Source organism: Anomalospiza imberbis, chromosome 21 (assembly GCF_031753505.1).
Source record: "Anomalospiza imberbis isolate Cuckoo-Finch-1a 21T00152 chromosome 21, ASM3175350v1, whole genome shotgun sequence".
NCBI lineage: Eukaryota > Metazoa > Chordata > Aves > Passeriformes > Viduidae > Anomalospiza > Anomalospiza imberbis.
Window position 1 is genome coordinate 4750713 of NC_089701.1, and position 24243 is coordinate 4774955.

A 24243-nucleotide genomic window follows, 5' to 3' on the forward strand; every position below is an offset into this window, starting at 1 on the left:
TGTGACTCCCTGTACTGGTCCCAAGGGGACTGAGCTCAGAATGGTGGCACTGAGCTGCTGCCCACAAAGCCGCCAGGACCTTTGCAGCACTGGAGCGCCTGCACTGGCACTGCCACAAAGGTTTGTGGCCACAGCCACAGCCTGGGCTGTCCCCTGAGAGTGGCTGAGCACTCACACCTCATCACAGAGATTGTTTCTCAGGGGGCTTTGGAAAATCAGGCTCGGAAAGCACTTAAGAACTTTTTAAGCCTGCTTTCCCACAGCCCCCCAGAGCCAGTGATGAGTGGTGAGTGCTCAGCCACTCTGCCAGGGGCTGCCTCCCCCCTCCCTCCCACTCCCATCAATCAGAGGTGCCCCAATATGCTCTGTGACAAATAAAAGTTGTGATACCTTTGACTTTAAAGTAGGAGAAATAACTCCTCTGTAACGTGATCTACCGTGTCTTTATATCCCCAAGCGTGTCGCCCTGGACTGGGGCTGGGGCTCTGATTTAATATTCTCATGGAAACCGGTGCCCTCATCCAATTACCACGGGGATTTCGGTGCAGGCAGCAGCTGAGCCACCGATAGCCCCCGGCACGGGAATGAGCCCCACAGGGGACCAGGCCCACGGTGACCTCACCGGGGTCATCCCAAAAGTGCTGCAGGAGGTCCCGAGTTAATTTGGCACTCCCAGATAGCGGCTGTGCCAAGGACTGGGTTAGACTGGGAAGCACTGGTGGGAACTGGGAGAGCAAAGGAAAAACAAAGCCTCGCTCCAGGCGGCGGCAGAGAGCTCTGTGGGAAGCATCCCTGGAGATTTCCACTTACCGCCGGAATAAAATCCTTCTGCTTCGAACTGGAATGCCTGCTGCTCTGCATCCCCCTCCAGCCACGGAGGCTGGATGCTCCCTGGTAATCCTGCATCATTTATTTTCATTGGCTGACAGAAAAAAGTGCCGTCAGAAAAGCGATGTTAGCTATGCGGGCTGGCATAGAAAATGTTGCTTTAATTGTATTTTATTTGGCAATAAGAAAAGAGAAGCAAGAACAAACCCTCGAGATATCCCCTCTCTCCCCCCATTTAAAATTTCAATTTGGTAATTTTATGACAATGTTTCTGATAAAACCCAACAAAGCACATTAAAGTGAGAGAAGTGATTTATCCTTTTCAGTGGCACGTGATCTTTGGATACATTTCCCAGCCTATATATATTGACAGTTAAAAAAACCAAAACCCAAACAAACTTGTTTGGCTTTTTTTCCATGTCAGCTGTTATTTTTCAACCATAAACCCTACTATTTTACTATTTTATTTTAAACCCCACCAGCCCTGGTCTCCTGCTTTCTGATCTCTAAAGGCAAAACCAGGGAAGCATTGGACATCCCATCTGAAAAAACCATCATGGAGCAGCCCCACTTCCTTCAGCCCAGGCCTGGCCATCACACCATGTCCTGCTGTGATTTTACACTTTCAAGACCATTTTCTTTGAAAATTTCCCTTCCATCCTATCCTCAAAGAAACTGTGTCATTGATTTACTGTTGAAATTGGAGGAAGAGGCTGGCTCGTGCTCAGCCTCTCCTGATGCCGATGCCAGCTGGGAGCTGCACGGGCTGGCCATAATTTGGGGGTTCCCTGACCTTTTCCCAGCATCTCCACAAGTCAGGAGGATAAAACCTTCAAAACGAACGTGACATTTAGAAACCAAACCACCAATACATAAACCTGAGGTTTTCTCTGTGCCACCTGGAATCAAACACTCTGAGTCTTGGCTAACCAGCCCTGTTCTCCCACCCAGCCAAGCATCCTGAGCTTCCTTCCAGCATCCTGCAGATTTATTTGTTGCATAAATCCCTGCTCCCACCCAAGTGTGGCAGCGACGCCTGCAAAGCACCGGGTGTTCCACACAGCGTGGGGGGGGCTTGGGAAGGGGTTAATGGGTGGGCACAGGCAGAGCTGGGGAGTTGCTAGGAGACTTGGGGCTTTGGGATGCTGGATGTGATGCTCAGCCAATGGAGAAGTCCTCTGAGGAGTAAATCTGCTAATTTGGGCATCGTTGGGGGCTAGGGGTGGATGTGGGTGCTGAGCGGAGCTGACCCTGACCCCCTCCTCGCAGCCCCACACTGATGCTTCCCCATCCTGCTCCTGTGGTTTTGATTAAACCGCTGAATTAATCTCGCAATAAACTCAGCTGCTATTGTAGTTTGCTTTGGGATTCATCATCGCTTTCACAGCAAATACAGCAATTAAACAGAGAGGTCTTGGTAGCTCAGGAGGGAAAGCTGGGCTCCCCCAGGCTGATGTTTGGGATTGGGGTACCCAGGTCCCCCCGGGTTAGTTTTCACCAGCCCAAAGCCCTTTCTGGAGGCTGCTGAGAGCAAGGGGAGCTGGAGGAGGCACCACTGCCCCCCCTCACCTGCATATGCTCCTCCAGATGGCCCAGGCTGCTGCTCTCCATGTGGGAAAAGGTTTTAAATTAAAATCTTCCCTGTGTTTTTTGGCGATTTTTGGCTGGATTTCTTTCCCCTGATTTTCCAGCTCTCCAGCCCATTTGCCATCATTAAGTGCAGATGGAGTGGCAGCACGGTGGAGTTGGGTGGGTGGGCACAGGGGGGTCTCCAGCCAGGGCTTAGACCCACAGAGACAGCTGTGCACCCCACAGTGAGCCCCTCTCAGGCTGGGGTCAGCCCTATCTCTCCACAGCCCTCCTTGGCTGTCAGGAAACTGATTTGTTCCTTTCTGGAGATCCCTGCCGACCCCCACAACCAGCCCCTCTCATCAGCACCAAGGTCCCCTTGTGACCGTCCCCTGCCCTGCCAAAAGGGCAGGAGAGCTCCTTCAGAAGCCCAGCACTCTGGATATCCATCCCAGTGGGGTCTGACCTGGCTCTGTTCCAAACCAGAACCTTTTCCAACCCATCAGCTGCTCATGTTGACCCTCTCACCAAGTGCAGAGATGGGATGGGACAAGAGAGAGGGATGGGATGGGATGGGATGGGATGGGATAGGATGGGATGGGATGGGATAGGATGGGATGGGATGGATGCAGCTTTCCTGCTATCCATAAGCCTGGCAGAGGAGCAAGACACACACCAGGGCAGGATCCGGCCCCTCCAGGGACTCTGGGATGCCAACTTTTCACAGAAACAGCGGATTACAGCACATCAGCTCCAATCAATACTCTGCCGTGGCAGAAAGCAAAGGGAAAAGAGGAACAAAAAGAGGTTTCTCATTTGCGGGGGATTTGGGGCTTTTGTTGTGTTTGGAGGGAGGAGGGGAAAAAAAGCTTGAGAAAGGGCTGGGAGGGAAGAGCAGCACTCACCCCTCTGAGACACTGCTGCAGGGGGGGAGCCTCTGAAACACTCGGGGTGCCAGGGAGAGCATGTGGGCATGGGGTGGCATTGGGATGGGAGCAGGGTGGGCGTGGGGTGCTCCATCTCCACCTGGCACAGAGGGTTCCATTCTTTCCTCCCCAGACCATGGCATCTGCAGAAAAAGGGGCAAAAGTGGAGGATAGGGTTTGGCAGAGGGGAGAGAGGAGAAAAGAGGCTCAGTCCTGGTCTGGTCCTGCTGAGATCCTCACAAAGTACAACCAAGCTTGGGGATGCTCTAGACAAAATGGGGGCATTAAAGGAGGGTTTTTGGAAACCCAAATATCTTGCAGGGAGAAGAACAGACATGATGCCACTGACCCCGTGTGGGCGGCAGCCCAAGACCTCTTTGTGGGTGGTTTGTCTCATTGTCTGAGCCATCGATTCCTGCCATGGAAGAAAGGCCCTGACACAGCGAGCGGTGTCCTGCCGTGTCACTCAGCGATGGACAGAGCACTCAGCCCTTGGGAGAGAAGCTCCTTCCCTGGCAGCCAAAACGGCCCTTCCTGCTGAACGAGGGGGACAGGGGAGCCTGCACAGGGCAGTGCTGGGAACAGGAGCTGGGGACACCTTGGGCTGCCCTGCTCCTCTGTTGTAGATGTCGGTGAACCCAATGGGAAGAATGATGATGTCTGACTTATTTCGGAAGGCTGAATGAATTTATTATAATTATGCTATGATACATTAATATACTACATAAAAGAGGATACTAAAAACTACATGCTACTCTGTCTATCTTAACTAACTCACCTCACAACTCATGACCCTGTTCTCCAGAATCCAGACACAGGTGGATCTCATTGGCCATCAGGCCCAAACAATCCACCGTGATCCAACCAGGCATTCGCTCTAGGTAAACAATTCTCCAAACACATTCCACAAGAGAAAAACAAGCAGCAGAAATAGAAATTGTTTTCTCTTTCACTTCTCTCTGTGCACCTTTATAAAAATCTTGAGAGAGAGAGAAATGTGCTTGCTACACTCCTCTGCAGGGACCCCCACGGCAGCCAAACTCCCAGCAGGGAGAGCAGCCAGCGGGGACCCGGGCGGGCTTTTGTCACTCCGGGCCAGTGGCCTGGTGAAGGACCAGCGAAGGACCATCCGGGCACCGCAGCTCTCTCCCACGGCTGCTTGGGATGAGGCTCACGCGCCTCCTCTGCATTCTGCGCTCTCGCCGGCGCGGGGACGAAGAGCTTTGAAGGAGCTGCCCTTTCATTATTAATATGATGATGATGTCTGACGCCGTGCATGTGCAGCGACGGCTCTGCCTCCCCTGGCTCCCTGCCAAGGAAAGCACACGCTGTTCCCGGGGGAGGGCTCGGTGTGTCCCCCCCCTCCCCAGCCCTTCCCCAGCCCCGGCACCGTGTCCCGGACAGTCCTGCCCCGCACAGCCCCTCTCTGGGCTGGACCCACGGGACATCGGCGTTCTCAACGGCTCTGGCACCCTGGGGATGCACACCTGAGCACAAGGACGGTAAAGTGCCACCCTCTTGTCCCACTCTCTGTAGTGTCCTGTCCCCACGGGGCGCACAGCGCTGACCCGCGCCCAGCCTCTGCCCGACACCCCACTGCAACTCTGCTCGCTGTCTTGGACCACAACGTAGAAGAGAGTGTCTGAAATGTTTTAAAAGACTCTGTTTAGCGCTTGGGTCTGATCCTGTGTTGCTTCAGTCGTTTTCTTCCCCCAGGCCAAGCCGGGACCCGGGGGCAGTGCGGGCAGAGCCGGCTTCGGGAGGGGAATCGCTGCCTGGAGCCGCAACTCCCAGCAGGACCCGCAGCCTCCCGGCATCCTCACATCAAACCTCTCCCCGTTTTTGCCCTCGGGCCACAGCCTGAGACATGAATCATCCTCTCCGATGCCTATCGATCCGGGCTGGGCTGCTGGCAGAGCCCCCTCGTCACCCCCTCCCCTGTTAGCCCGGGGGGAGGGTCTGTGCCCATCATCGGTGCTCGGCCACCACCGTGTGCCCAAGACAAGGTGCAGCCTGAGCACCCAATCCCTCCCGACACAGCCTGTGGAGCTGGGCCCAGGGCTGTGGGTCTCAGCTGGCCGTGGATGCCCCTTCCAATGTCCCAGTTCCACAGCTACAGCCGGACCCTATGACAGGTAACAGGAGGTGACACAGCTCAACGTAAGTCAGTGATGAGCCAGGCCAGTGTCCCTGCTGGCCCCTGGTCCGGGCAGGGCTCACCCTGAGCATCACTCAAGCTCCCAAAAACACGGACCCCTCTGCCAGGGTGGCAACCTCCATCCCGCTCACCGCATTGCTTGGAGACCGGCAACTGGGGCAGCGCTGGGACCGAGCCGGACCCCGCACCCTCGCAGGCACCCCTGTGTCAGGGTGCGGTGGGGACACCCCACACATGGCAGGGCTGCGAGGGGCCAGCCCTGCTGGCACAGCCCGGCCAGCGGGCTCCCAGGCATCCCATCCTGCACCACCTCCACGATTCGGCTGTGGCTTATGTCAAGGTATGTTGGATTGCAAATGAACCGTCAGCCCGCTGCACGGTCCCGGCTCCATCTGCAGAAAATGAGTTGCTGGACTTGGAGAGTGTCCAGTTGTGCAGCTCGGCGTGCCTAACGCCCAGGGCTGACAAGCCACTGAATCACTCCTCCCCGCGCTGCCAGGCCACATGAAGCCAAGATGCATTTCTTTTTAATGATAAGTTTTTATTGTTTGGAGTTCAGCTTAAACTGCTTCCCGGGGGCCAGCGCCTCCTGCTTCCAGCACGGGCGAGTGGAGCGGGGAGCTGAGCCCGGCTGGTGTGGGCACACAGAGCACCAGTGGAACGAGCTGGCCGGTCTCGGCTGCAAAGGGAAGTCCTTGAAAACCGTCCATGGGGAAGGAGCTGGGCTGCCAGCCACGAGCATCGCCCGGTAAATCCACACAAAACATCTCTGCAGCCAAAGGCAGGATTTGCACCTGGCCGGGAGACAATGCACACACCCCACACACACACAGGTACCGACGGCTTGAGGCAGCGCCTGTGCTCCCCTCCCCGCCCCAGAGAGCTCTTGGGGAATATTTGCCAGCCCATCATGCATCCAGCTGTTCCCAAAATAGGGCGTGTGCCCTGGAGAGAAGCTGCTTAAACCCTGAGTCCACCACACACGCAACCTGCCACCCCTGTGTCACACCTGCCCCCACAGGCAGGCAGCTCCCACCCCAGTGAAGCCACATGGGAGCTGCTGGGAGGTCGCGACCGGGGCTGAGCTCCAGGGACAGAGACCCGGAGGGGTTTGGGGGGTGCCGCCTGCCCAGGGGACAGCCTCATGCTGCAGGACAAGGGGCTGCAGGGCTGCCCCGGAGGTTTCCCAGGGGATTCTCAGCCTGGAGAGAGAACTCAGCCTCCCCCCAGCCGGATTGAAGCAGCGCTGAGCCATCGCTGCTCTCACGATGCTCCTCTGAACCTCTCAGCAACGCTCCTGCCCGCAGGTCAGACAAGTGGCAAATAAAAGATTTACGGGAGGTGCGGCAAAGCTATGGGAAGGAAAACCACATCCACACGGGAGTGGTGGCCCATCAGGCCGGGAGGGAGCCCTGGCACGCAGGGCCAGCACCACGGCTTTGGGCTGGGAACGCTGGGGCTTGGGCATCGCTGTGACCCTGGAGGGGGTGGGAGCGGCTGCTGCCTCGCCCCGCCAGCAGCAGCTTCCCAGAGCGCGCTGGGATTTGCTCAGAGAGCCTCCCAGCACTTTGGCTACCCTTGGGCACAAAGGCTGGGGGGGTGGCGATGGCAATGCCACCCTCTCCGCCTCCCCCGCCCAGCACCCTGCCCATCTCTGCCCACCGATGGGACTGAGCCTCACCAGCTTGGGGTGTTCCACTGGAGGCTGTAGGGGCGTATCTCTGGGAAGGGGGTGAGCGGGTTCCGGGGGCACCCCCCGCTCTCCCTCCCGGGCCCCTGCGGCACCCCTGATCCCGCTGGTACCAGCCCCTGCCTTACCTGCTGCAGCTCCTCCAGCTGCGCTGCCACATCTGGGCAGCTGCGGAGCCCGGGGCTGGAGGGGGGGGTGGTTCGGCTCCGGGTCCGGAATGATTGGGGCGACCGGGGGGCGGCGGGCGGTGCTGGGGGGGGCGGGGAGATCCCCCAGGGCATCACCGGGCGGGGTGCCCGGAGCGGGGCCGGGGGAGCCCCGGGGGGGATCGGGGCGGGCGGGGAGGGAAGATCCACCCCCGTGTCCGTGCCCGTGTCCTCCCTCCCTCCTCTTCCTCCCTCCCTCCTCCTCCTCCTCCTCCTCCTCCTCCGCCGCCGCCGCCGCCGCCCGTCCTCCGCCGCGGCCAGCCGGGCAGCGCGGGCGGGCCGGGGGCTGCGCCGCCGGGGAGGAGGTTTGGGGGGGCTTGTGGGGGTCCGGGCACTTACTTGGGCTGGAAGTTGGCGGCGCGATGGGGAACGAGCGTTGGAAAACCGTGGGAGGAGCCTCGCAACTTGAGGATGGGCAGCAGGAGAAATCACAGGTACGGGGCGGGGGGCGAGGGGGGCAGGGGGGGGTCAACCAGCCCGGGGGTCCCAGCGACCCCCCAGTGTCCCCAGCGAGCTTTTCTCCCGACGAACCCCAGCGTGGCGAGCTGCCCCCCTGTCCCCCCCCCGTGCTGCCCCCCGGGCTGCACCTCCTCACCCCCTCCCAATTAATGTGTTTATTAACCTGCGGCCAGGGCTCCCTCCCAGCCCCGGGGCTGCCCCGGCCGGGCAGCGGGCGATGCTCCGGGGCTGCCACACGCCTCTGCTGAACCGCTACACGCTCTAAACTGCTTAAATAACCCTTTAAAAGGGATTTGGGCATCTCAGCTCCGCGCTGCAGCCGGAGCCATCCCTCCCGGTTCGGAGGCTCCCGGCCGCTCGACCGGCTCCTAACGTCCAGGAGCCCCGCTGGGTTTTGGGGGGAGGCCGGCGTTGCGGCGGGGTGCGGTGGAGCGGCGGCAGAGCCTGCGGTGACACGCGGGGGATCCGGCACGTGCCGGAGCCTGTTTGCACATCCCGCTGCACGTGTGCCAGCTCCGCCAGCCCGGCGTGGCCGGCCGCCAGCCACCGGGCACGGCCGAGCAGGGAGGCAGCCCGAGAAACCCAGGACGGTTCGGCTTGGAAGGGGCATTAAAGATTACCCAGTCGCAACCCCCCTGCCACGGGCAGGGACACCTTCCACTAGATCAGGTTGCTCAAACCCCCATCCAGCCTGGCCCTGGACACTTGTAGGGATAGGCACCGGCATGGATGCACGCTGAGCGCGGGCAGGGTGGGAAGAAGGAGTGCGGACTATGGGCAAACGTGTCTGCGAAGAGCTGGAGGACAGCAAATCTCCAGCGAGCCTGTGAGTGAAGGGAAGGGGCCGAGAGCTGGCAGTGCTGCCCTACCTCGGAGCCCAGGAGCTGGGCAAGGCTAGGGGGAGCAGCCGTGAGACACGCTCGACCCCAGGTCCGCCACTTTCCTGTCCCCTGACACCCGCAGCAAGGCAAGAGAGGGGCTTCTGCCTGACTTCTCCCTTCCGCGCCTCACTGGAGAGGGGCTGCGCAGCCCGGGAGACCCCTGACCCCCCGAGAGGCAGATCAGCCTGCCCTTCCCTCCCTGGAGAGCTCCCTCCCTGTGCACAGCCCCTGCATGCAGGGATTCGGGCAGTGCCATCCGTTCGGAGCTGCCATCCCCCCGGTTTTGCGGCCCCGAGGGCGACTCGGGCAGGATGCATCCAGCCCCACCGCCCGTGGGGGGCTGGACAACGCAGCGCGGAGCTGGATGGTTCACGGTGGGTTTCAAAGGATGCACAGAGTTTGCCGTGCAGCCGGTGCTGCGGTCCCAGCTCCCGCAAGCTCCGGTGGAATCCCATCCCAGCCCGCCTGCGTGCTCACCCACAGAGCGCTCGCCATCCTTCCCGTCCTCTCTCCTCTCCTCTTCCCCATCCGCAGAGTGTGGCGTGCCGTGGGAGCGGTCGCAGGCAGGCTCTGGGTGACGGAGGAGAGCAGGAAAACGGGAGCGGGATTCAGTTCACCCGCTCCGTGCCCGCGGGGAGCGCGGGCGGCGCCTGGGACACAGCCCCGGCCCAGGGCGAGGGGACGGGGGCTGCGGCCCCCAGCCAGGCGGAGCAGCAGGGCGGGATGGGCAGCGAGGGTGGAGAGGGACGGAGCAGTGGAACAGAGCAAGGATGCAAACTGAGCTGCTCAGGCAGCTCTGAATGAGCGATAGCTTCGGGGTGGGGGACGGACCCTCGCTGCCCTGGGGCGTCTGCAGCGCTGGGTGGACCCGGGCAGGGAGGTGCTGGTACCTGGACTAAAGTTTGCACCAGCAGCTGAGCCTGGGTGATGCAAACCACAGTGTCCACTTGCCTGGGAAGCAGAGCACAGGTTCTGGTTCGTCCCTGGCTGAGGGCACAGCCCAGGGGCAGAGCAGCCCGGCTGCAGGACCGCTGCCTCCCATCCCACAGCAGCGCTTGTCTGCTGAGCTGGAGAGGAGCAGGGATTTTGGCAGGAGCAAAGGGGACCTCCTCATCTCAAAGCATCTCCCAGGGCAGAGCTCAACCTCTCCTGCCACGACTCTCCATCCATGCTCTCCAGGGACCACCCACCTCTGGGTGCCCTGGGGACAAGCCAGTTGGTGTCCTTCCCGTCCCACAGGCTGCATGTGCTGGAGCTGCTTGTCCCCATCCCTGAACAGCCAGTCTGGCTGGCTGAGTGGGCTGGGGGCTGATTCGAGGGTCCTGAGGGTTCCAGAGCTGCTCACAAAGTGTGGCTGGGTCACCAAGGACCCAGCCCCCATGGGTGACCAAGCGTAGATCTACTGCCTGTGCCAGTGCAGGGCTTGGACAGCCCGACTCACCAGGGACACAACCATCCCTTAGGTCCTACCTGAAGGCCCCTCCCAGTCTCCAGAGCAGGTTTGCAAGTGAAGATCTGCTCATCCCAAGCACCACTCAGTTTCACAGCTTCTGCTCTCCTTAGGAAGGAGACACTGGGACCTCCAGCCCAATGGATATCCCCAGGGGAACATCGATAACCAGGGCAGGGGGATGTCTTACGGCTGTCCAAAAGTCTTGGCAAGAATTCCAGGAGCTTGAGGCCATGGAACAGACAGCAGGAACCCTAGGGATCATGAGAGCTGTGGTCATGGTGAGGCAGGAGCGTGTGGCAGGGGGTATCTGCAGGGTCCCATACCAGAGCTGGGCACGCTGCTGCAGTGCTGCTTTGCTGGAGGGGCTTGGGGGGACCCCCACTCCAGTTTGGAGTGCTGCTGGTGCCACTGGCTGAGTTTGCCTCCTCTCCCCACTGCAGGTTGCCAGGTAACACAACCTGCCAGCAAAATGCCGTGGGACTCCTGAAGCTGCCGCCACTCAGGATCTTGCAGTCGCAAGCAGAGGGGATCACTTTGGAAGGGGATTGGCCCCCAGTTCCTGTTGCCAGAGGGAGGGCAGTGATTCTGGGGCTTGAAGGCTGGAAAACAGCTGGATACAGCTCCCAGTGTGGTGGTACACCTGGGCAGAGCTGCAAGATTTTGGTGTGTTACAGCCCAGCTGGGATTTGTGTGCTGGGATTTGTGGGATTTCCCAGCCGGGAAGTGGAGCCTCGTTCATTCTGTTCTGGGAGCTCTCATTGCCCAGAGGGGACCCTCGGGCTCTGCAGCTCCTCCATGTGCCCCTCCAGCTGGGCATGGCAGCATCGTGGGGAGCAGCAGCAGCAGCGCGGGAGGGCACAAAGTCCTGGAGATGAGGGTGCTGTCACAGCCAGGACAACCACAGGGACAGGGTCCCTGCTCACCCTGTAGATCCCAAACCACCAGACATTGGCCCTTGGTCAGCAGCCATCCCTCCTGTCACTTCTGTGCTTGCAGGGTGCTGAGAGGCCCAGCTAAGCCCAGGTCCTGGGTGTCCACACAAGGATCTGAGCAATGGGCATCTCCCACCTCTGCCTGCCACCATCCTGCTGCTCCTGGGTGTCCCCGGTGCCCCCAAGTCAGGGCTCTGTGTCTGCACACACCAGGCAAACTCCTCAACCCCCTGCTTGCCCAGAGTTTCCCTTATTGCCTTTGACATCTCCTTTTAACCTGTGCCAAGGGGCTGAGCCTGGGGTTGTCTCCTCACAGAGCTCCCTGCAGGTGGCTTCCCAGTCAGTCCAGTGCTGTTTGCATCTGCAGCCTCACTCCATGGAGAGGGGGAGGAACCCAGAGCATACCCGGGGGCTGGTGGGGCATCCCCAGCCCCCCAGCCAGCCCCGCTGCAGCTGGGGTCACCTTAATGCAAATGGTTGTGTGAGATGGAATGAAATGAAGGGTGCTTGAAGGAAGGTGTCACTCCAGATAGATGTGCACGGGAGGGGACAGGGCCTGGGAAATCTTTGCAGATGCAGCAATTTTCCCCTCGTTTCTGGGGAAAATAGTCTTTGTCTCTCTGAATCTGCAGTTTGCTGCCAGCCCTGCAATTCCTTGTGACAGCTGCGGCCAGGGTCAGGGGAAAATCACAGCCTCTGTCCTGCAGGTGTAACGAGCAGGGGAGGTGGAGGGAGACCAGGAGCCGATGGGATTGGGGCGCAGCTCACCCGCTCTGCACTGACTGTGCTGGCACTTCAGGCTTTGCAGGGAGAAAAGGCTCTTGGTGGGCATGGAGCAGGTCCCACGGGCTGAGCTGATGGGTCTGAACAGCAGCAGAGCTGCCAGAGGGTCTGGGGGGGTCAGAGACCTTTCCCACAGCAACTCTCCCTTGCCGGGAGGCTCTGGGACGGATCCAAAGGCTTTGGGAGCAGCTCTGCCCTCTCCAGCAGGAAATGAGGTGACAAGGGAGATGAAGATAAGTTGCCTGCCATAGCTGAGAGCTGCCCTCTGCAGAGCAGGTCCCCACGATACTCAGGGCAACGTGACCCCAGCACTGACCCACAGCTACCCTTGCTGCTCTTCCTGCGGTCCCTGCTGTGAGGGACACGATGTGTTTTCCCTTCTTCTCCCCACGTTTGTGCCCTGAGCAGCAGGGAGCCCCCCACACATCTCCCGGGGAGCCAGGGCTGCTCCAGCCGAGGATCACTGCTGTAAATAAAACATGCCAGCGGGAGCCGGCGGCTGCCGTGCCTTCGCTCTCGTTATTATTTCATACCCCGCTCCCAGGCGGGCTTGGCTGCTCTGCTCGCTCGGTGTTCGCCCGTGGCCTCTGTGTCCCTGCCAGAGCCGCAGGGCTCCCTGGGGTCCCCACCCTCCCTCCTCTGCCGCCACCCACCCCCACGGCCAATGTCATTGCCAGACCCCAAAGCCCGTGCAGAGCCTACCTCTGGGGTGAAGGGGATGGGGCTGTCCAGAGGGGTGCTGATGGCGTGTCTGTGTCTCTGCCCGCAGAGGATGAGCTGTGGCTACATCCTGTGCACCGTCCTGCTCTCGGTGGCCGTGCTCCTGGCGGTGACAGTCACGGGAGCCATCCTCTTCATGAACCACTACCACACGCCCGTCACCGAGTCGCCCCCTGTCATCAGCACCAACCCCGAGGAGGCCAACGCGCTGGTGACCATCGAGAAAGCCGACAGCTCCCGCATCAACATCTTCATCGACCCCAACTGCCCCAGCGCTGCCGGCACCCTGGGCCGCATGGAGGGGCTGCAGACCTCCCTGCTGCGCGCCGTCACCGACCACGACGCCGAGGCCAAGGCCACCAAGAGTCAGCAGAAGGCCCTGCTGGTCACCGTGGCGGACGAGGTGGCCAAGCTGCTGACCCACGCCGTGCAGCTGCGTGCCGACTGCGACGGCCTCAAGAAGGGGCACAGCGCCATGGGGCAGGAGCTCAGCAACCTGCAGGGAGAGCAGGGCAGGCTCATCCAGGTGAGCCGGGGCTGGCAGTGCCAGGCAGGGCTCCCTGGGGATGGAACTCCCTGTCCCAATGTCCCTGGGGGCTTGGCTGCTCGCAGCCCCTGCCCACAGCATCCAGGGAAGAGCTCTAGGAGAAGGAGCTGAGGTTGAAGGCGAGTGCTTGGGAATTGGAAGCTGGGAAGTCTCTCTGCCAAACCACCCCAGTGCCAGTGAGCCAGGTGTGCAGCCTCCCACACTGTGGGTGTCCCAGTTCCAGGTCCAGTTTCAGAGCTCCAGTCAGAGCCAAGCACAACACAGAACCTTTCCAAGGGCAGTTCATGCAGCAATCAGTCCCCTCTCTTTACAGTCCCCAAAATCTCCCAGCCAATGAGCTGTTTGAAATGCTTACCTGAGTATGCCAGGGGTCTGCCAGGTGTCGTAGCAAGATCCAGGGCATGGCTGGGTGTTCCATGCCTGACCCTTCTGGTACTCAACTCCCTCTGCCCAGAGCTGCTTGTTTCTCGCTGCTTCGCTTCTCTCCCCATCCTGATGCTCTGCCACAGCCACCTTGTGTCACTGTCCCAGCCTGGGTCACCTCAGGGAACGATAAGAGCTGGCGGCTGCCTCAGGACACGGCTATTCCTGCCGCCTCCGTCATCCTGTCCTTTGCCCAGAGATGCTCTTTATCCCATGGGATTGCAGCACCAATGCACCCAGGTTTGGGGATTTCTCCTCCCTGGTGCTTATCTGGACCCTGACCCCTGCCAAAAAGCAACAGAGATGTTTAATGGGATCTGCTGTGGATTTATGTCCCCACCAGCCCATACCCTGGCATTGCTGAGCAGAGTGGTCAAGGGGCTGGGATGCGGAAGGGATTTAACCATTTAACCACAATTCAGTGTCCCCCTGTGTGTGCCCTGCCCACAGCTGCTCTCAGAGAGCCAGACCAACATGGCTCGGCTGGTGAGCTCTGTCAGTGACGTCCTGGACACGCTGCAGAAGGAGCGCGGTGGGGCCCGGCCCCGGCTCAAGGCTGACCTGCAGCGAGCTCCGGCCAGGGGAGCACGGCCCCGGGGCTGCTCCAACGGTGAGTGCCATCCCTGCCGGTCCCTGGGGAGAGGGATGTGCCTGGGGCCGCTCCTGGGAGGGAGAAACCACCCAGCATGGGGCGAACCATCCTGGAGAAGGGATTTAATACAGTGCAGGGGCTGCCAAGGAGGTGGAGAAGGAGGGAGATGGAAAGGTGTGTCCTGGAAGGCGGAGTTCTCACCGTGCAGCTCCCAGTTGTCCATAAACCAGCCCAAGAGCCCCTTCACACCCCTGCAAACCCATCTGCTCCCACAGAGGGTAGCAGGGACACAGGCAGAGCATTCACCTCCATCGGGTGTGGAGGGTGGCCCTGCATGGATAAACAGTCACATTCCTCAGCCTTGGGTTGAGATGCAGCTGAGTGAGCCTGTCCTGGAGCTGGGAGCACGTGCCCACAGCCTCCCTGGGCACCGGCTCCCCCTTGTCCCCATCTGGGTCCCAGCTCACCCTTGCCATCTCACAGGGACATGAGGTCAGTCCCTGCCAGCTGCTGGGGAGTCCCCACGGTGGTGGCATCCCCCTTGGCACTGCTCGCCCTGAGCATCGGAGGAGAAGGGAGGGAAAGAGCAAAGTAGCACCAAGCTGGCAACTAGAGCTGGAAGCAAGGCTGGGAGCCTGGAAGAAATGGCAAGACATTAAATTAGACCATTAATTAACCAGCTTTCCCCTCGTCCCACCCCATCCCAATGGCACGCTGCAGGCTCCCGGCCCCGAGACTGCTTTGACGTCTATGCGAGTGGACAGCAGGAGGATGGCATTTACTCCATCTTCCCCACCCACTACCCTGACGGCTTCCAGGTCTACTGTGACATGACAACGGACGGGGGCGGCTGGACGGTGAGCTGCCACCGAGCTGGGGACACTGGGTGATAGCACCACTGGCCACGGGCTGGCCCTGTGCCGGGCTGCGGGGCGTGGGAGATGTCACTTTGGACACTTGGAGGTGTCATCAGGAGAGGCAATACATGCCAAGGGGGCCTGGCTGTGCACCCAGAGCTTCCCAGTGGTGCCAGGCAGAACCCTGAGCTGGAGCCCAGTGCCTGCCCTGGACTGGGGAGCGTGGCCGGAGCTGGAGGGGCTTTCAGGCAGGGAGTTGGATGCCACCTCTGGAATTCGTCCTTCTCAGCAGGGCACAGTGTGGTCGGGGCACAGTGTGGCTGTGCTTTCCTCGTGGACCCAGTGAGGTGGTGCTGGGGTTCAGGGCAGACCCCAAACCCGCACGTTTGGCCTCATCTAAGGCCGGGGTGCCTGGGGCACCTCGGGTGCTCTGCTGATTCACTCCCTGTCCGATTCACTCTGCCACGGCGGCCGCGATGAGCCCGTAATCCCGGCAATGGGGGTGGGGAGCAGGGGCTGGGGGACACGGCTCTGCCAGCCCCCAGCCTGCAGCCCCCCACTGCCCCAGGGAGCAGATGGGTGTAAGCAGCTCCCCCTACCCTGGAGGGCACCACTTGGCGTGCCAGTAGGACAGAGAGGGGGTCCCAGGAGGTGGTGGGGTCTCACCAGGAGGGGTGGGCAGGCAGCCTCTGCCCTGAGGACACGCTGGGTGAGCCGAGCTGGCCAGCACCCCTCCAGCTGGGTGCTCTAGGAAACAAATCCCCACGATCTGATTCCCCTAAGCAGCTTTGAACAGGGCCAGGAGGGAGCTTAGCCCCCCTGCCCTCAGGGGCTGATGAGCCTTCGACCTCTGAGAGCCCACCCTGGGCAGGAGGAACCTGTGGTGTCCGGGTGGCTGGCATCTGCAGCTCCAGTGGGGAAACTGAGGCACATCACAGCCAGGGACCTCAGTTCTCGGGGGCCTACAGAGGGGAGAGGGGGACCCTTCTGGCTCCCCAAGGTGCGGAGGGTCCTTGCAAACCCCATGCACAGTCTGTACAGCCTCCACCAGCCCCAGCCAAGCCTGAAGAGCAGCCCAAGGTGATTAGCGAGACGCTCAGAGGCTTATTTAAAGCTGCTGCAGGCGGGAGGGCTCGGGCTGGGCTGGGGAGGGGGCACAGTGAGTGATTCTAAGCCCAGCAGCACCGGGAGGGTCTGGGACTGGAGTGGCACAGACACCTCGGCTCTGCCCTGTCGTGATGGGGCCAGGAGCCAAACCAGGCGTTGGATCCCAGCGACCCAGAGACAGCCAGAGCTGGGCTGAGGGTGCACACCCCGGGTTCTTGGGGCTGCTCTGCAGCAGAGGGTCCCAAACGTGCCTCCTGTCCCTTGGGTGCAGGGATTGTCTCAGCCATCTCCGGGGGCTGGGGGTGTGGGGGCACTGGCTGATCCAGGCTCCAGGTAAGCCATGGCACAGCTGGGTGCCGTGGGGCAGAGCCTGGGAAATTTCCCTTCCCTTCCCTTCCCTTCCCTTCCCTTCCCTTCCCTTCCCTTCCCTTCCCTTCCCTTCCCTTCCCTTCCCTTCCCTTCCCTTCCCTTCCCTTCCCTTCCCTTCCCTTCCCTTCCCTTCCTCTCCTCCTCTCTGGAGCGATTACTCCTGACATTTGGGTTTATTTGCATGTGGGTGGGTGGGTGGAAGCGATGGCAGCAGCTGAATCAATTTTGACTCGGGAGCTTGGGAGCTGCTGAGCTCAGCTTTAGGCTGCCTGGACAGCTCAGAGGCCATGGGGACGGGGGCAGGGGGACGAGTTCAGGACCTCGCTGTCCCCAAAGCATGATCCACAGAGGCAGCTCCCTGTCCCCGTCCTGGGGAAGGCTGAGCAAGGCACGGCTGTTTTGTGCCCCCTGGGTCCAGCCCACCAGCAGCGGGGCCACGTTTGCTGCTGCTGGGGATGTGGATCCGGGACAGTGCCCACCGGTGCTGATGGGAGCATCTGTATCCTGTGCCCAGCCCTGCCTGGGATTGCAGTGAGTGCCCTGTGACTGCCCAGCCCAGCTCTGCCCCTGACACTCGCCTCTGGCTCTTTCTTAAAGTGATAATGGCATGCTAGAGGTTAAGGGAGGCTCAGCATCACAGGAGGGCTCAAAAAGTTGTCTTTTCATATGATGTTGTCTTCAGAATGTCTTTGGAAATGCCCCACACTCCTCCCAGTGCCCCCGAGCCTCCATTGCTCCTCATTTGGGGCAAAATCCCCTGGGATCAGCACCTCAGCTCCATGAGCAGCAGTGCTCTGTGTGCCTCAGCATCACCTCCATGTACAGTGTGTGCTGGGAAATGGTGGGAAAGCCAAAGAATGCAGAAGAAAGGGCTGTGCCAGCAGGATGAGGGCTGTGGTGACATAAAGTGACAGCTTCCAGCTTCAGGGGTACCTGCTGTGCTGGGACACTGGTGGGGACAGCCTCACCAGCCTGTTCATCCCCCGCTGGAGGGGTCCTGGAGAGGGACGGGCCTGAGCAGACACTGGGCATTGACACTGGGCTGGGGTAAACCACAGGCAGGGGCTGAGAGGAGCCACAGGAACACGTTCTGTTCCCACAGGAGGTGGCTTATGTGTCACCACAAACAGGGACAAGACAATTCTGCTGGCAGGGCCAGGCAGGAGCAGCTCCTGGGACGGGCAGTGCTGCCAGCTGTGGTGCTCACAGGCTGTCCCACGGGACTGGCTCTGCACTGCTCAGAGCTTTCTCCCTGGCTGAGCCCAAAGATGGTCTCCCTGCTGTGACAGGGCTCAGAGGACACCTTGGGGACAGGGCTGTGGGGTCTCTGCCACAGCTGCCAAAACTGGACCAGGAGCCTGAGCTCTGTGGTGGTGGAGAAGATGTGGCTGAGCATGTCCCCAGACTGGGCGTTTCAAGCCCACCAGGAGTTTGGTGGAGCTGAGGGAGAGGAAGCTGCCATGGCAGGCACAGGTGGGTGCTCCCACTTTTCTCTGCTTTTAACCCACTTTTCTGGGTTTGTGGCTTTGCAGGAGCCTGTCCCTGCCTCACAGGGGCAACTGGAGGAGGCAGAGAATGAGGGAGATAAATATTTCAGCCTTGCCTTTAAAGAAAGGAGGGAAATCCTTTTTGCTTAAGAGGGGGGTGATGCATATTTGATGAGGAGGAAAAGAGCAGCGAGGCAGGGCTGGGAGCACGATGAGCCTGCGGGTCACTGGTGCACCCAGCATTCCCAGCACTCCCAGAGGGTGATCAGGAGGCTCCCACAGCTCTGCCTGCACGTGGTGGGCGCACAGAAGAGGCACAGAAGGGACAGTGCATGAGAGATGATGAGGATGGAGCAGGAGACTTGGGAGGACACAGGATCTCCAGCACTCACCAGCAACCGACCTGGTTTCAAGCCCCCTTGGGACTGAGCCTGGTGGGCAGTGGGGCTCTGAAGGCTTCACCTGGGGTGATTCCTGAGCCGTGTCAAGGCTCAGGCAGTGAAGCCCTGTCCCACTCGCTTCCCCGGGCACCACTCAGGCAATTGGCCTGTTTACAACTGTGGGTCAAAGCCGATTAAGAGGCAGCCCTGGTGCTGCAGCCACCGCCTTCCTCACACGCCAGCGACGGAGCCGATGGTGGCTGGGGAAAATCAGCTTCGGGCCCCTGTCCAGCCACGCTGTCCCCCTTTCCCAGCAAGCCTGAAGAAAGCCCCTTTAAATGGGCTTAACCACAGCTTCTCAAGTGCTCAACGCGGGGATAAAAATTAAGGCTCTAATTCTAGAAGGTAAGTACAGCAGGATCAGAGCTGTGCCATGCCGAGGAGTGTGCCGGAGCCTCGGCCAGCACACCCAGCCCCAAAAATGCCCATCTGTGGAAGGGCAAACAGTGAGAGGTTCACAAGGTGGTTCAGCTTCACATGCCAGGATGAAACCCTGTGCGGGAGGGCAGAAGCAGCCAGGGGGAGCAAAGCATGGTGACTTTCCAGCCGACTTCAGGGCTCATCCACATTCCCCAGTCCTGGGATGCTGGAAGCTCGGCTCGGCAGCACAGCCCAGCTCTGAAGATGGGGTGCTCTGGCCCCTGGGCTGCCAGAGCCTGGGAGGGTTCTGCCTAAATCACCGAGCGCCCCAGCTGTCCCCACCACGGCCTCGGGAGCGCAGAGCTTGGAGGGAGTGGGGCAGGCTTGCTCAGCCAACTTTAATGCAATTAATCCAGGGCTGGAGGCTTAATTAAGTTCAAATGGTCGGGCATGAAGCAGCATTTTCTGGATCGCTGTCAATAAATCAAACCCAAAACTATGGATAAAAGGGGATGAAACACGCAGGGCACACGCGCTGATGAGCAGATGGGAGAGGAAAAGGGAAAGGCTCCGAGCAGAAAAGCTGCGTTGAGCCCTGGGATCTGGCTGGGATCTGGGGGCTCTGCAGGGGTCAGGGCACTCAGTGCCCTACAGTTAATTTCTCTGGGAGACTGATGAGGCTGTCACAGAGATGATGTTTTATAATGGGGCGCCTGCCCAGGAAAGCAAGGAGATCCAGGAGGAAGAAATCAGCCCCGCTGGGTTTTTACACGGTTCTGAGCACCCACGGTTGGAAGGAGAGCTCACAGCGAGCCGGGCAGCCCCTGCTGCAGGACAGACCTTGGGTCGTGCCCTCCGTGTCTCTGCTCCCATGTGCAGGAGCAGTTGTAGGGTGTCCCGCTCCAGGGACGCCCGACAACTTCCCAAGGAGCTTCAGGTTTCCTGAGCTCTGCTCACATTTCAGACAGAGGATCCTGTGAAGGGCTTTACCTGAACCGGCTCACCCACCCCTAGGATCGAGCATTTCCCCGGGGAGCTCTCCCCAGCATCCCAGTGTAATCACTGAGCCGACAGGGTTTAATTTGTGCCGGTGTCTAATTAGGCAGTGGCAGGGAGAGCTGGGCAGCACGGTGGGGAGCGGAGGGGCTGCCTGGGGCACGCAGGCTGGGAGCAGCCCCACAGCTGATGCTCTTTGTGTGTCCCCAGGTGTTCCAGCGGCGGGAGGACGGCTCTGTGAACTTTTTCCGTGGCTGGGAAGCCTACAGGGACGGCTTCGGGAAGCTGACAGGAGAGCACTGGTTAGGTGTGTGGGGCTGGCAGTGCTCCGTCCTGGGCAGGCTGGCAAAGCCTGCGCTTCCCTGGGGAGGTCGGGGGTTTCTTTGTGATGGAGGGGACACTGAGGCCCCCCCTGCACAGCACCCATGTCCTGAGAGTGATGGTCTGGACCCCCGGGCACCCCATCCCCACCGGGTGCCCACACTCACCCCCTTTCCCTCTGCCAGGGCTGAAGAGGATCCACCTGCTGACGGTGCAGGGCAGCTACGAGCTCCGCATCGACCTGGAGGACTTTGACAACGGCACCGCCTTCGCCCACTATGGCAGCTTCGGCGTGGGGCTCTTCTCTGTGGACCCCGAGGAGGACGGGTACCCCATCACCATCGCCGACTACTCAGGGACAGCAGGTAGGGCAGCGGGATGGGGGCACACACGTGGGCCCATGGGCACCAAGCCCCCTTGCTGGGCTGTTCCAGTGTCCTCTGGCAGCAGCACTGGCTGCATCCCTGCGGCCTCGGGGAGCTGGAGGCGGGGAAAGGTTGGGCATCTGCTGGAGGAGCCCCACTGTAGGATCCCCACTGGGGTGCCCAGGGGAGCCCCACGGGGCAGGGCAGGGCAGGAAGTGCCCATCAGGACTCCTTTCCCCTGGGACAGGTGACTCCTTCCTGAAGCACAACGGGATGAAGTTCACCACCAAGGACCTGGACAACGACCACTCGGAGAACAACTGCGCCGCTTTCTACCACGGCGCCTGGTGGTACCGCAACTGCCACACCTCCAACCTCAACGGGCAGTACCTCAAGGGCCACCACAGCTCCTACGCCGACGGCATCGAGTGGTCCTCCTGGACCGGCTGGCAGTATTCCCTCAAGTTCACCGAGATGAAGATCCGGCCCATCCGGGAGGAGAATTAGCTGATGGCATCAGCCCCCCCACACCGTGCCCAGTCCCCTGCCCTTCCCCAGCACCCTGCAGACCCACTCCCTCAGCTGCCATCCTCCCCATCCTCTCTGAGGGCTCGCCCACCTCTGAGGGGCCCCTGGGGAGCATCTGCTGCCAGTGAGGGTGACTTTGGCTCCTGGGCACCCACAGATGTTGCCAGACCTTTGCTTCCCACTGCCGTGGCTCCCCTGCAGCCAGAACGGGTGTCCTGGCCAGAGTGTGACCCACGGCCTGCGCTTGTGGCTGGGGCAGAGAGGATGCAGGTATTTGGGCAGAGGTGCCCAGCAGGGTCCTGCAAGGAAGGAAAAGAGCTGCCTGGAGGGAAGGAAGGAAGGAGGGAGGGAGGTATGCAGCAGCCCAGGCAGGCTGAGCACCTCTAGCCACCTCTGCTCTGGGCACTGACACCTGGCAGTGGGCTTGCCAAGCTGGCAAGGGATTGGGGGCACCTGTCATGGGGAACTGCAGGCCCCCAAAACCCCCAGGACTGGGATGAGGCTGCTGCTTCACAGCTCCAGCTCCCCCATGGTGCTACTGGTGATGGGGAGGGCTCAGCTGGGTCAGCCTGACCGTGCCAGCAATTCCTTCTCTGGACTGCAGAACGCTCTCCTCTGCCCCTGCAGGAGCAACGCAGCTGGGGAGGGATGACCACCAGCTCCTTAGTCCCCTTTGTCCCTGTCCTGACTCCTGGAGCCTCTCAGCAGGTCAGGACACCCCAAAGTGAGCCAGATCAGCGCTGCAAGGACGCACACCCAGAACCGAGCACGGCATGGAGCTGTTTAGGCAGTGCTGGGGACACAGGGAGCACAACAAGGAACAGGAGGAGGCAAGGAAGGCTCACTTCCCAACACAGCTCTGCCTGCATTTCACAGCCCCTCCCTCCCAACTAGACTCACTCAGATTCACATCGGACTTTTGCCATCCAAAAGCTGCGACCTTTCCCCAGACCCTTCGGGCAGCTCAGCCACATCTCCCAGTGAGCCCCCTCTGCTCGCTGCTGGCCTGGGCACCCACGTTCATTTTCACCCCGGCTGAGCTGCGGCACTGGCTCGGCACCTGCAGATATCCAAAGCCTTTCATTTCCTCAAATCCCGTTAAGGTTTTGCAAAAAAGAAGCCCCGAGTGGTGCTTAGCATCTGCAGGGCCCTGATAACCGGGCAGCAGCAGCAGCAGCTGGCCCAAGCAGGAGCTGCCATGGGCTGTGGGACTGATGTCTCCTGCTGGCTCCCTGGAAGGACTCAAATGGGGGATTTTGTCAAAAAAAAAAAAAAATATGAGAACCAAATGTGAGCAGGCTCTGGACCGAGAGGAGACGGGACACACGGAACCCTGCCACCTTTTACATCATTCTCTGCCTTCTCTGCCTGTGCTACAACACAGCCCTGCCCCAAGAAACACCATCAGAGAGATGGAGGGACTGAGGAGGGGAGGAAAACTGCCCCTGTCTCCATTTCCAGGGGAGCTTAAGGCACGGGGAGATCAAAGGCTCATCTTCCCAACTGTGCCAGGTTTGTACTTCCCTCTGAGATTCTTCTTTTTTTAAGCCTTCCCCACCCCGCATCTTGTGCTGGACAAGATCTCTCACCTGCTGGGTGAGTGGCTGTCTGCCTGCCTGACAGAGAAATGCACAAACGATGCATTGGGATCACCACAGCTTTTTACTCTGCCAGAGAGATTCTTCAGAGCCCTCAGGTGAGGATGAGCTCTGAGTGAAGGGCACTCAGCTCCACGCACTCCATCCATGCCCAGAGCAGCTGGTCAGGCCGGCTTTCTGGAACGATGGGAACTGGGGGAACTCAGCAGTGGCATTTCATCAGCACAAGAGCAGGAGCCCTGACAGCTTCCAAGGCGCTTCCTGTATTCCACTGAGCCTTTCTGGAAAGGATCCTGCTGGCACCCATATTTACTTTTCGATAGTTATTTTGGTGGGTTAGCTGTAGCTGGGTTTTCTGCTGCTTTGGGCAGGAATGCACATGGAACCATGTGCTGGGTGGGAAGGCTCATCCCCCCCAGACCCCTCCACTGGTGTTCTGCCCTGCCAGGGAGGGGACATTGTACGTTGGTTTATTGGTAGCACATCCTTGTGTAACTGCCTGTGTCTCCCAGGACCCCCCAGAGATTTGTTTTGATTTGCACGAGAGGTATTTAATCCATGCCAAGACGCAGGATTTCCCAGGATTATTCCCAAGAGCTCACGCATTGCTCCGTGGCCCTGGATTAGGTTAAACCCATCCGTGGTGACACCTGCCTGGAAAGGGGTGGGCAGGGGTGACCGGGGGTCTGGGATGTGGCCATGGACCTTCCCAGAGAAGCCCTGGGCCAGGCCGTGGTGTGTAGCAGTGCTGTGAAGTCTAGGTCGTGTGTGAGTGTGTCCAACGCTGTACATGTGGACTTTCTAAACTCCTTAATAAAAGGATCTCATCGTTACCCACCGTGTGACAGCCGTGACAGCGCGGGGACACGGCCGGAGGGACCAGCTGTGGTGACAGCAAAGGGAGTGACACTGAATCACTGCAGCTCCTCGCCGTGCTGGGGGATGGCTCCTTCCCTGTGCCAGGCTCATGGCATCCTTGGGAACTCACCCACCACACTGAAACCACCCAGCAAAACAAGAGCTGGGGAGACACAGGGGGCTGAGGAGCCTTCCCAGGGCTCCAGCCCAAAACCAGGCCCTGCAAGACCTTGGGGTGGCCCCAGGACTGGGACTGGGAGGGTGGCAGATGTCTGTGCCAAGGGGACCTGCTCTGATGGACAGAGCACTGAGCGATGCCCCCAGTCCCTCCCTGCTGCCCACTGCCACAGCCCAGGACAGACCTGGAGGGGACAGCAGGGTGCCTCGGGGACCACGTTCCAGCACTGGTGCCTGTGTGTGTTGACCAGGGAGGGTGGGAGCACGTGGGCATGTCCATGTGGGGCCAGGCCCTGGGCAGGTTTGGGGGTGCAGGGGTCTCCAGTGGTGCCTGTGCGCACAAACGGATGGGTGGGACCCCCAACAGCTGCACACAAGGACATACCAGCCAGATGAGGGGGACACACTTGTGGCCCCAGATGAGACCCTCCATCCCAGCAGCATCCCTGACAGCTGCCAGGGACACAAGGCCAGCTCCCAGCTGCTCCTCCACACGAGGTGGCGCGTTAATGAGCGATGTTGCTGTGTTCCCATTGTGGCAGCTCCACCAGCTCCTGTCCCCTCCCCGAGGATCCCACCCTCCTCTCTCTGTGGCCGCATGCCCAAGGGGTGA

At 60.4% G+C, this 24243-nt stretch overlaps 1 protein-coding gene across 1 annotated transcript; it reads left to right on the forward strand.

Annotated features, from left to right (window-relative positions):
* The first annotated feature begins 7599 nt into the window (after positions 1 to 7599).
* FIBCD1 (fibrinogen C domain containing 1) lies at positions 7600 to 23428 on the forward strand. Its single transcript, XM_068211228.1, has 7 exons — positions 7600 to 7811; positions 12655 to 13131; positions 14026 to 14185; positions 14888 to 15024; positions 19994 to 20090; positions 20290 to 20469; positions 20717 to 23428. The coding sequence occupies exons 1-7, from the start codon at positions 7740 to 7742 to the stop codon at positions 20974 to 20976; spliced, it is 1383 nt and encodes a 460-aa protein (XP_068067329.1). The 5' UTR covers positions 7600 to 7739; the 3' UTR covers positions 20977 to 23428.
* The last annotated feature ends 815 nt before the right edge of the window (positions 23429 to 24243 follow it).

Coding starts and splice junctions, on each gene's coding strand:
- FIBCD1 (XM_068211228.1), top strand. CDS start 7,740: ATGGGGAACGAGCGTTGGAAAACCGTGGGAGGAGCCTCGCAACTTGAG. Junction 7,812..12,654: donor GGCAGCAGGAGAAATCACAG/GTACGGGGCGGG, acceptor CTCTGCCCGCAG/AGGATGAGCTGTGGCTACAT. Junction 14,186..14,887: donor GCCCCGGGGCTGCTCCAACG/GTGAGTGCCATC, acceptor GGCACGCTGCAG/GCTCCCGGCCCCGAGACTGC.